The following is a 13088-nucleotide window of genomic DNA, read 5'->3' on the forward strand; positions in this document are numbered from 1 at the left end:
GGAGACTGGAGGGAGATGGGGAGTGAATTACTATTAGTACGGGGTTGTATGTATAGCAGGGAGACTGGAGGGAGATGGGGAGTGAATTACTATTAATACAGGATGGAAGAAAAGTTCTAAAACTGATTGTGGTAGTCATTGTACAACCCTTCTTGATGTGATTAAACGGTTGAATTGTATGATATGTGCATGATGTGCCAATAAAACTGTTGGATGGGGCGGGGAAGTGGTGCTGAGGATGCAGGGCCAGGCCCTCTGGTAAACTCAGATCAAAGCTCTGGTTTTCTTCCTTCCCCTAAAGTTGGATAGAGAAGAAAAGGAAGTTGAGGAGCTTGTTGAGCCCTGCCTGCTCCCATACATGATTCCTCCCTCTCACACACACACACACACACACACACACACACACACACACACACTTGCAGTTTCACTTTCCACAGTTTTAGTTACCCATGGTCAAACTATCAAACTGGCTGTAAAATGTTCAATAAATCGTGTGCTGAAGCCTTGTGCCATCTCAGTCCATTCCAATCAGGTTGTGAATCACCCCTTTGTCCAGCATGATTCACATTGCAGACACTCCCTGGCCTCTACTTACTGTTGTTAATCTCTTCCTGGGCCAAATTAGTGAATTAAATTGTATTGTATGTCTATTTGTATAGGACAAAATGTAGTCTATGTAGGGTTTAGTACTATGTGATGTTTCAGGGATCAGCATGTTGGAACAGAAAGAGAGACTGCTGTGTCTACCTAAAGAGTTAGGCCAGACTGTCTAGAGAAACAAAACCTGAGACAATCATCTAAGAAGTTTGTGTCAAGAAAGCATCCCAGCCCAGTTCAACTTAAGCCTATGGGTCCAATGCTAGCTGGACCTCTCTTCAAACTCACTAGCTGCAGGCCGATGATGAAGAAAGGTGAGGAGGGATGCAGGAAGGTCACAGGCTAGTGGGTGTATAGACATGTGGATCCACGGTAGATGGAAACATGACAGGGACAGGCAGCTGACATGGGGCCACCCCTGAAGGCAGGCACAGAGTTCCAGTGAAATACCAGCAAAGAGGCAGGTGAAGCATCAGAGAGAGGAGAGGGGCCCCTAGTGTGTCTTGTAAAAAGGTCACACCTCCCAGAAGGCATCATCAGGCTGTGACCTGATTGACAGATATTGGACTCCACTCCACAAGTGCAAGTTGGCATAAAATTGAACTACTACACCTACTGAATAGTATACATAAAAAAAGCAAACCAGGTGCCGTGGATGGCTCCAGCTCATGAAAACATCATATGTGTCAGAGTGGACCTGTGCTGCATAGGGTTTTCAAAGGATGATTTTTCAGAAAGTTATTGTTGTTCTTGATGTTAGGTACCATTGAGTCCGTTCCAACCCATGGTGACCGTGTGCACAACAGAACAAAACACTGCACCATCTTCATATTTCTTGCTATGCTTGAGCCCATTGTTGCAGCCACGGTGTCAGTCCATCTCCTCAAGGTCTTCCTCTCCTTTGCTGCCTCTCTACTTTTCCAAACATGATGTCCTTCTCTGGGGACTGGTCTTTCCCAACACATGTAATAGATCACCAGGATTTTCTCTCAAGGTGCCTCTGAATGGACTTGAACCTCTGGCCTTTAGATTAGCAGCCAAGCCCACTAAGCATTGTACCATCCGATGACTCCCATAAATGCATACAGACACATACCCACATGTACTTAGCTCTCCCTCACCTCAATCCACACATCAGCTTCTTCTATTAGGAGGTATGTTTCTAGCAAAATGCTGATGCAGATCCTTTCAAGTAGCTTTTGTAGAAGTAAAAGGCAAAATCCTGAAGGGAGGGGAGAAGGAACGAGGGAGAACTAACTTTAATTGCACACCTAGTGTGTGTCGGACACTGCACACGTCAGCTCATTTCATTCTCCCAATTGGTCTGTGATGCAGTACTAATTAATCCTGAGCTATCACCAAGGAACCAAAAGCTGACTCACCGCCATCCAGTGAGTTCTGACTCGTTTGGCAACAGAGCCTTTCAAAGAATTGATTTGCTTCTCTAAGTGGCTTAACCAATCTGCTTCACTCTGAAGTTCATGCTTTCCTACCAGAACACAAAGCAGAACATTTCATTTCAGGCCATGTCAAAATAAACAAATAGTTCTCAAAGGACCAATCATGTCGCTTTTTGATCCCTCTTGTAACCAGTTGAGCGAGACGTCCTTCATCCACTGTGCAGGAAGCAAATAGCAACCTTGTCTCAACCCACTGCCATCAAGTTGATTCCGACTCACAGGGACCCCATGGGGGTTTTTTTAGGGAGCAAATTTGCCAGGTCTTTCTTCCATGAAAGACTGGTTGGGTTCAACTGACAACCTTTTACTTAGCAGTTGAACAGAGCTCATCATCACTGAGCCATCCAGGACTCTTTTCTTTGTGGGTAATGGGTCCATAAAGAACCTCAGTAATGAATCCTAAATAGGTAACTCGATGACCTGAAATATGAAATCCAGGAAATCTTTTATTCAAAGCAAGAGATAAAATAGAATGAGTGGCAATCCTAAAATAACAATAGTTAATAATAATGAGGTAGTATGTGCTCAGCATTCTCCATGTATTAAACCATTCAGTTCTCACCATTCCATCGGGGTAGGAGCCATGTGTCTGTTATCTTGCAGATGAGGACATGGAAGTACTGAGTGTATTATACAGAATTGACTCATTTTCCTCCAAACACTTCTTGAAATTGAGTGCTTAGAAGAATACTTGGTATTATAATCAAGACTATGTGAGGGTAAACCATTTTTTATTTTATATATATATAAAATATATATATAAATATAGAAATTTCTATATATATAGAAATGGAAGTACTGAGTGTATTATACAGAATTGACTTATTTTCTTCCAAACACTTCTTGAAATTGAGTGCTTAGAAGAATACTTGGTATTACAATCAAGACTATGTGAGGGTAAACCATTTATATATATAAAATACATATAAATATATATAAATATATATATATATATATATGATATATATATATCATAAAGAGTTTTAAAAATCTCAGAAACTCACAGGGGTAATTCTAACCTGTCCTATAGGATCACTATGGACCGGCGTTGACTCAATGGCAGTGAGTTTGTTTTGTTTTGTTTCCTACGATAAATCTAGAAGTGGAATTCCTAGGTCGACTCGTATTCATGTTAAAATTGTGGTAAATATTAGCTAACGGTCCTCCAGGAATGTCGTATATTTCCTCTGACATCAGTGCTATTGGATCAACCCCAAGCTGAGGAGGCACAGGGGATTCCTGCGGATCTCAAGCCTGCCTGGGCTCAGCGTAGTGGGCTCTGAAAGATGGCTGCTCACAACCAGGCGGGAGCTAGAGGCAGGAAGACTCAGAGTCCCTACTCTTACCTTGAGCACAGTGGGAGATCTCATTCAAGGCCCACGATTTCACAGATTTACAGCCATGATTGGCCTCTATGGCTGGGCTTCTCTAAACCACCAATTTGTGTTTGAAAGACAGGTTGCACTTAGTTTGGATTCAAATTCAGGTGCTTCTCTGGACTGGGGTCAAGTCTAGATCTCGCCAGGTTGCTTGACCTTAAGACACAGGGCAGAGCGTGTCTGGGAGTACCATGATATTTCTTGCTTTACATTTCAAAGACAAGTAGCCCAGCAAGGGTAAGGAAGGATCTTACCTCCCTATGATGTTGGTACTTATCGGGCCAGCTCACACCCCTAGTAATGAATTCAGAACCAATAGCAGATAACATGCTGTGTCTGACACCCTCAAGTCTCTCTCTCCCCCAGCTCTCCATCCATGAGACGGACGACCCCGATGACAATCGCTTCCTCGTGGTGATGAAAGGGGCCCCTGAGAGGATCTTAGAGAAGTGCAGCACCATCATGATCAACGGCCAAGAGCAGCCCCTGGACGAGAGCTCAGCGGAGGCCTTCCACACAGCCTACATGGAGCTCGGAGGCCGGGGCGAGCGCGTGCTGGGTGAGCTCCTTAGAATAGAATTCGTATCCATCACGCAATAGATGCAAGATTCCGATCCTGGATCAGGACACAAGATGAGACAGGCAACTCTGAGTAATAAATTATTTAATAGAGATGGCATCCACATAAATAATCCTAAGAAGAAGGCAGTAAACATTATAGTAAATGTTAGGTTTCTCAGGTTAGAAATACCTTGGATCCTTGGCTTCCACGAGAAAGAATTCACGCTGAAGCCTGGATTGTGATCCAAGTGGGATTTTATGCGGGATAGAAAGGGTTTCCAGTTTTATAGGGGCATCCTGAGGGCACTTCACACCCACATGTGGAAACCTGAGGCCAGAGAAAACGGCAGCACAGCCAGGGAGCAGCTGGAAAAGAGGGCTGTGGTCTCGAAAGTTTCTGGCTTTTCAGGGCCCTCTGCTGGGAGGGGTGGTCGATGGTCCTGGTTGACCCCATTGGCTGAATTAAGCTCCCTGGCCCAGATTGGGGTGCTCCCAGGTGTACTGGCTTCCTGTCTCAAAGGCCTGGATGTAAACATGCCCTCTAGCTTTTGTGGCTGGCTGGGCTCTCCTGATTCTCTGCAGCAATCTCCTGTCGGGGTGCCTTGGCATAGAGAGGGACACCTCCCTATCTGGCTCCCTAACATAAACATACAAGAAAGTGTTATGACAAAACAGGTACCGGTGGGGTTCCTTCCAATAAGTGAAGTCAGGGGAGATTTGAAGGAAGGAATTACATTTTAAACTGGGATTTGAATGACAGACAACAGTTTGAAGGGGGAGTTGGGAAAAGTGTTGAAGGAAGAGAAAACCGCCTGAGGCAAAGCCCAAGGGCTAGACAGAGAAGGTGGTTAATCATTGCTGAGCTGACCTGCCAGGGCTGGGTGTTGTAGGGGACACGACGAAGCCCCAAACTCCAACCCCACTGCCATTGAGTTGATGCTGACTCCTAGCAATCCTATAGAACAGGGTAGAACTGCCCCGGAGAGCTTCTGAAATGGTAACTCTTTACAGGAGTAGAAAGCCCCATCTTTCCCCTGAGGAGTTGCTGGTGGTTTCGAACAGTAGACCTTGGGTTAGCAACCCAGTGCATAACCGCTATGCCACCAGAGCTCCTTGAAGGCACATAGTCACAGGACACAGATGAGAAAGCTAGACTGAATGACGGAGTGAAGAATTAGGTTTTCACTCTGCTGTTAGTGGAGAACTGTTGACTTCTTTCCCTAAGGAGTGAGCTGATCAAAGTTCTGTGTTTATCCGAATAGTTTTTGGCAGTAAAATGACTTAACTGGAGAGGACAGGGAGGGGTACAAATAGGGCGTGGCTCTGCTCACTCATTCAGATGAAAGAGGATGGGAATTTGCTAGGAGATGATAGGAATGTGAGGCAGGGGTCAGATGCAAGAGACTTCATAAATTGATAAGACATAGTAGCTAATTAGAGGAGACAAGTGTGTTTGAAAAAATATTTACATGATTAGGAAAAGCTGTAATGCCAGTAACAGATACAAAACCAAAAAGCCAAACTCTCTGTCCTTGAGGCAATTCCAACTCATGGCAACCCTACAGGACAGGCTGGAACTTCCCCTGAAGGTCTCCATGACTGTAACTCGATGGGCATGTAAAAAGCCCCATCTATCTCCTGTGGAGCGGCTGGTGATTTTGAACTGCTGACCTTGTGGTTAATGCAGCTCAACATGTAACCACTACGCCACCAAGCTCCTACTGAAATACAGGGGTGCTTTAAAATGTTTGTAGGGGGAAAAATGTCATTATCTTTTAATTACACTTTTCCATGAACTTTCTAAGGACCCACATAGAGAATGTTGGAAGGAACCCTAAAATAAAGTGACCAGATTGATTTTAACATTGGTAAAGCGGGACACCATTGATAAAACTCATATCCTGGCGAAATAGCCACATAGCAGCCGGAAACCTAATACAGTATACCCTAGCTTGTCGTGCATTCTTTCAAAAAATCGGGACTTTTTAAAAACACCGCGGGACACGGGAAAAATTGTTAAAAATTGGGACTGTCCCGCCAAAAGCAGGACGTCTGGTCACCTTACCCTAGAAGTATCTTGGAAATGTAGAGGAGCCTATCCGTGGTTAAGTTGTTGGGGGACAACATGCTAAATTGTGTGAATCATGGGATAATCAAAGAACACCTGCGCAAAACAACAAAATGATAACATCAAGGTAATGGAACTTAAGAGTTAATGTTAAGAGTCATGGAACATTAAAGAGCTCACCAGTTGATCGTGGGTATCTGTGGAATATGTGTTTCTTGAATTTGAAAAATAGATAGAATGCATAAGGGAGATGATCCTGGTCTTTAAATACTCTTCAGCCCTGGGATAACGCCTTTGTAGCACAGAATGGATACCCAATGGATGAGAGTAGTTCAAGGAACCTCTAGTTTATTGAAATGAATGTAAATGGTGAAGCATGTTGGGAATAACTTTAACGTAAAAGCTAAGGGGCAGATCACACAATCTTAGAAATCCCTTCTACCTCAGCTTGTGAGACAACATCAAGAAATGATACCCCATTCCTAAGAGTCCTTCTCTCATGCTAATCTTTATTAAGGACAAGCCCTTCCCACCCCAAAACCTTCCTCCTTTCCCAGAAAACCATCTGTTCCTGATCCAGCTCCACGGGCACTTTTTGTAAGCTCCAGTCGTAGAGCTGTGCTCTGTAGTACTGACTATGCCTTATCCTGCTTTTATCTTTTTTATCTTTCTGACCACCAAACAACATCTTCACAATGAAAGGCTTGGATTTCATATCTATAGAATATTACATGGAGCCTAATGGGCACAAAGTGATTCTTAGATGATAAAGTCTTTCCTAAACTGGTACATTATAAAATTGAAGGAATGAAACAATTCTCGTGTACAATAATTCTCACAATAATTTTAGTACCATAATGCTGAAATACTAAAAGACTATGAACATATTTTATTAGGGCGGGGTATCAAATCTTATCTTAGTTTCATTAACTCCCAAATTCATGCCTATTCCAGGTTTCTGTCCCCTCTACCTGCCAGCAGAGGAGTTTCCAGAAACGTATTCATTTGACATAGACGCCATGAACTTCCCCACCTCCAGCCTCTGCTTCGTGGGGCTCTTGTCTCTCATCGATCCTCCCCGGTCCACTGTGCCGGATGCAATCACCAAATGCCGGAGTGCTGGCATCAAGGTGGGAGTTCTTTTCCTGACTGAAGAAGTCCCCTGCTATGTGCTGTATCTCTGTGTAACAGCTGGTGTCATGGAAGAGGGTCAATATTTACATTTCTTCATGCAACTACCATCATTTCCCTTGTGTTTTGTTTAACACTTCTTTGTGTGAATTGGGTGAAGGTTGACCGAGAGGACCATCAGTTTCACACTGAACAATTCATACACATTTTTTCATCTTATTGGTTGCAACCAACGTCTTCAATACAGCATCACTTATCCCACTTCTTCCCTGTGTTTTCTGTTTCCACTCCTTCTTCTTTGCTAGCCCTTCTGAACATTGTCCTGAGGTAAATGCTGCCCTTTGAGCTCACATAGGTGATGATTCTAAGGTGCATGGTACCACCTTATAGGCCTGCTGGTTGTCTAGCTGATATTTGGGTCATTGTGAGTTCCATTCCAGATTGAAGGGTGAAGAATTCAACTTCAGTCAGGGATGCCACCAGTCTATGGGACGTAGTTTCAGGTGTTCCACCAGTCTCAATCTGATCAGTAAATCTGGTCTTTTTTTTTTTCTTAATTATTTTTGAGTTTTGTTCCACATTTCTCTCCCATTATATCTAGGATTTCTAATGCAATCCTATTCAGGACAGTTGGTGGTGGTAGCCAGGCACCATCTAGTTCTTCTGGTCTCAGGGTTGTGAAAACCGATGTTTGCATGGTCTATTAATTCATTGGACTAATTGCTTCCATGTGTCTTTGATTTTCATTAATCCTATTTCTTTACAACTTCATTTTTTTATACTGTCTTCCTTTTCACCCAAGTTGAATCTGCTGGACTTCATCTCCATTTGGAAGTTCTGTAACTATACTATTCCTTCTATTTACATTGTGACTGCCTTGGTTATAAATTGATACCTGGTTTCCTATTTTCCATCTTGCAGGTTTGTTTTATTTTGGATTCTTCTATATCTGGGTTGAATTCTGGGTGGTGCTGTCATATATGTAAATGTCAGGTTGTTAGTTTTTTATCTGAAAAACTCCCTTTAGTATTTCTTAGAAGTTTGGTCTGGATTTTTCAAATTCTTTGAATTCATTTTTATCTTGAAATGTTCTAATCTCACTATTGTGTTTGAGAGAAAATTTTTCCGAGCATATAATTCTTGGTTGGTAATTTTTTTCTTTCAGGGTTTTATATATGTCATTGCATTGCCTTCTTACCTGCATGGTTTCTGCTGTGAAAATCGAGTTTAGTCTCATTGTCTCTCCTTGTTTTTTTATTTCAGAAAGTTTGAGTATGATATTTCTTGAGGGTTTTATGTAGGGTCTGTTCTTTTTGTGATTCATACAGTTTCTTGAATGCTTATTTTCTTGTCTTTCATGATATTCAGGAGTTTTTCTTCTAAAAACTCTTCAGCAATAATCTCTGTACTTTTTGTTTTTTCTTCCTATTCTGAAATGCCAACCACATGAAAAGTTTTCTCTTGGTGATATCCCACGTAATTCTTTGGTTTTCTTCAGACTTTTCGTTGTTGTTTTGTTGTTCTTCTAGCAGATGAGCAATGATAAATGTCTTGTCTTCAAGGTCGCTAATTCAATATTTAAGTGATTCAGTTCTAGTCCTTTTCCTTTTCAATATATTATCCATTGCGGAAATAGCATTAATTAATTGGATTTTTTGGCTGTTATTTTAATGGTTACTAATGTCTCATTTATTGTTTTTGTAATGTTTCCAGGAATTCTTTTCGTTTTTTTTTTTCATGTTTCCTTGATTTCTCCTACAGTTTTCTTGGCCTTCAATTAATTAAAGAACCCTAAATACCACGCTTTTGAATTCTTTATAAGACACTTCCTATGCCATTTCTTCCTCAGAAAGCGTATCTGGGTCTATATTTTAATCACTTCTCTGAGTCATTCTACCTTATTTCTTCATGTGCACTGAAATTGTCTAGTGTCTAGGGGGTATGGTGATTGATATTTGTATTTTTTAATTAAAAAATAATTTTATTGGGGGCCCGTGCAACACTTACAACAATCCATACATACATCCATTGTGTCAAGCACATTTGTTGCCATCATCCTCAAAACATTTGCTTTCTACTTGAGCCCTTGGTATCAGCTCCTCATTTTTCCCCTCCTACCATGGTCCCCCTTCCTCATGAACCCTTGATAATTTATAAATTATTATTATTATTTTGTCATATCTTACACTGTCCAATGTCTCCCTTCACCTTAAAAAAAATTTTTTTAAGCATTTTATTGGGAGCTCTTATAGATATCATATCATGCCATAGTTCAATCATATCCAGCAGTATTGTACAATTGCTACCACACTCAGTTTCAAAACATTTTCTTTCTTCTTGAACTCCTTGATATCAGCTCCCCTTTATCCCCTCCCTCCCCCGCCCTACCCCTTTATTTTAATTTTTCCCCTATAATAATGTTTTGTTTTCTTTGACATATCTTACACAACCCAAAGTGGTATTTGTATTTAATTGGTGATCATATGCTGGTATGTACTTAACCACTCACCACTAGTCTTCTGGTGGGTGTAATAAGGAATGTACATGCGTACCCAGTTCTCCGTCCCTGTAGTACAATTCAGGGTGGTTTGGCCAGTGGTTGTAGGTGATCAGGCAGTACAGGAGCTGGTAGTGTTCCTCATCCAGCTCGTGGAGATCTGAATATGCTTATCATTTGTTGCTGTCTCCTGTTTGATGGGACATAGAGCAAGAGAACATTGTAAAAATGAGATTTTAAAAATAAGAGTAGCGGGAAAGCAGCAAGAAATAATAATTTAACTTTACTATTACCAGCCAATAATGTGTCAGGCCACTGTGCCAATGTAATACTGCTTACAAAATTTCAATATGGCCTTACTGCATCAGACTATCCAAAAGCTCCTCTGTTTGTCTCCTCTCTGGCCACTTTTGTTCAGTTTCTTCTCCTCATTGATAGTCAATTCACTTTTCTATCCTTTCTTCTGAAGCTCGGGCTCCAGGATTATTGTCCATAATTATTTCATTAGGGTCTCTGATGTCTTTGTTGTAGGATGTCTGTGTAGAGTGGCTTCCTAGTTCACTATCTTACCACACCATAATTTCACATACTTAGTATTTTGGTAACTGTCCTCTGGAAACAAAATGATTGCATCTATGTGAAATAGAGTACAACATTAATTGCAGAAAGACTAAAGCTAAAATACGGAGAGGCTATATTTTATACAAGACCATGATAAAGAACTAAAGGTTTTATTGCCTCTTTTTAAAAAAGCATTTTATTAGGGGCACATACAACTCTTATCACAATCCATACATAAATCAATTGTGTAAAGCACATTTGTGTATTCATTGTCCTCATCATTCTCAAAACATTTGCTCTCCACCTAAGCCCCTGGGGTTTTATTGCTTCTTAATCTTGAGGCCCATCCTCTAAAATCACATTCATTTTCACAACACTTGAGCCAAAATTGTGTTCTAGCAGCATATTAACAGGAAGACTGTTGAAGAAACATGGCACCACTCCAAATAGTCATTGCTTGTCCCTTTTTTACAAATAATATGAAAGGAAGAGGCTTTAATGTCAGAGGAGACAATGTAGGAAGCTGAGGACAAGGGTTGATTCAACAGGATCAGTGTGTCTTTATATGTCTTAAATCAAGACTTACCACAAGGGTGGACCATGATAGTCACAAGCCATATTCTTCCACGGCACGGAAAAGCACTAGTGAACAATATGGAACTGCTCCTACTGCAGCTGCTCCTCATTCCTCACTGTCCGCCTGCCTTCTTCATTATGTTCTAGGTGATCATGGTGACAGGTGACCATCCCATCACAGCCAAAGCCATCGCCAGGAGTGTGGGTATCATTTCAGCCAACAGCGAGACAGCGGATGACACGGCAAAACGTCTCAACATTGCTGTGGAGCAAGTGAACCAACGGTGAGCACAGAGCCAGTAGAGCAGAAACTGGAGTTCTTACACAGGGCCCAGGGGGAAACAAAGTGCTATGTGTTCTGGAGAAAATCACCTTCTGGTGAAACGCCCACTTAGGGTGACACTGTAATGATGATCTATAGTTCACACCCCCATTTATTCACAGACAACTTTACTAAGCACCTAATGTATGCCAGGCACTGTATCATGCTTATGAATATCCATTCTTTTGTCTAAATGTCAAAGTCCCAGGAATGATCTGAAAGCAAACGCCCAGTTCAGAGTGAGAAAAATAGAAACAAAGTGTTTATGTGAAACTAGTTGTCATCGATCTAGTTGTATAACCAGGACTATTAAGAACCAATCAGATTTCATCCACTCCCTAGTGAGCATTTTGGGTATTTTTATTCAATTGGATTCATAACGTGCAGTATATAAATACATACTTTATTATCTTTTTATTTGGGCATAAATAGAAGAAGATCTTCCCAAAGAGACCCTTAATTTTTTCCTTATTCCTTTTCATTCTTCTAAGAATCTTTTATCTATCCATCTAGTCATTCATCTGCTTATTTATTAATTCTTCTAACAATTATCTGCTGAATGCCAACTATGTATTAGGCACTGTGTGAAATACTGTTACTATAATAGCAAACAGGACTGACACTCTCCCTGCCCTTGGGGAGTTTTCATTCTAGCCAGGAACACAGAGACAAAACAAAGCTGAATGTTGTATGATGCGCATAATAAAGGAGATATGCAGGGAAGTATTGGGGCTACAAGTGGGTAGAGTCTAACCTGGACTGGGGTAACCCAAAGAGGCTTCCATCATGTGCTGTAAATAATTAAAATGCATCAAAAATGTCAACCAACGTCTCAAGAATAAATGCTTTGTTCTACTTGCATGCTCATAGGTGGAAGAGGGAAAGCCTAGTGGTCCTCTTTTAGGTGATGCAAGTATTTATGTTCTCTAGGGACATAGAGATGTCAGAGAATATGTTCTGACTAGGGGAACAAAAAACCAAGTCAAAAATGACCTAACAGAATTACAGGCCCTGAGCATTGCAACTATACCAAAAATCTAAGTGCCTCCAAGGCTTCTTTGTATAAGTCATGCTTACAGAGCCAGATTTTGTTTATTTGGTCTTTAAAAGATTATAGGATCATTTGCTTTCATACCAGTCACCTCACTTAATGGAGAATGAGACGGATGCTTTTGTGAATGCTTCCATCCAATCACTTTATCAGATCAAGTTCATGATGGCATAATCGCTATACTTTAGAAGCGATAAGAGGAAGGGTCTTGCCTTACAGATGCGAGAGGGTTTCAAAATGTATGAGGAAATTTATCTTTTCATTCCATTTTTAAGTTCTCCTAGTAGGGTCCCAGGTCATGCATAGATGGGCTTATTCAAAAAAAATGTGTTTAACTGTTTCTGCAATCATTAGATGGCTGTAGACAAGTTATCTCAGTAAATCATTTGTTTTAGTCTCTTTGGGTGTCTTTTAAAAAATAGACCATTTAGAACAGAGGTTTCTGAAGGAATGTGCTGGCCAGTTAAATTCAAGTCAGAGAAGTCTGCTCAGAAGGTGTCTGAGATCGTTCTGTGGGATTCCAAAGTGGTCATCTTGATTGATTTTTCTCAAAGGGCCCAGGATGACCGGGGGCATATTGTGAAGAAGTTTAAGAAAACTAAAGATTGCATTGATAAGAAAGAGGTCAGGCATCATCAGAACAAAAAATCTTACCATAGTGAATGAGGGGGGTGCGGTGCGGAGTGGAGACCCAAAGCCCATTTGTAGGTCACTGGACATCCCCTTGCAGAGGGGGAGGAGACCAGCCAGTCAGGGTGCGATGTAGCAATGATGAAAAATACAACTTCCCTCTAGTTCCTAAATGTTTCCTCCCCGCTCCCACTATCATGACATGAATTTGACCTTGCAAGTCTGGCTAGACCAGAGGATGTACACTGGTACAGA

General features: G+C 41.3%; 1 protein-coding gene across 1 annotated transcript in view; it reads left to right on the forward strand.

Moving 5' to 3' along the window:
• Positions 1 to 13088, forward strand: part of LOC101664088 (potassium-transporting ATPase alpha chain 2-like) — a 52433-nt gene that overhangs the window by 25166 nt on the left and 14179 nt on the right. The window contains exons 11-13 of the mRNA XM_013007902.2: positions 3803 to 3995; positions 7020 to 7195; positions 10978 to 11114. Of these exons, the coding sequence (XP_012863356.2) occupies positions 3803 to 3995; positions 7020 to 7195; positions 10978 to 11114 (506 nt within the window). The remainder of the gene's footprint in view (positions 1 to 3802; positions 3996 to 7019; positions 7196 to 10977; positions 11115 to 13088) is intronic.

This window comes from Echinops telfairi, unplaced genomic scaffold, assembly GCF_000313985.2.
Source record: "Echinops telfairi isolate 266 unplaced genomic scaffold, ASM31398v2 ScPeMD7_2565;HRSCAF=3150, whole genome shotgun sequence".
Lineage (NCBI taxonomy): Eukaryota > Metazoa > Chordata > Mammalia > Afrosoricida > Tenrecidae > Echinops > Echinops telfairi.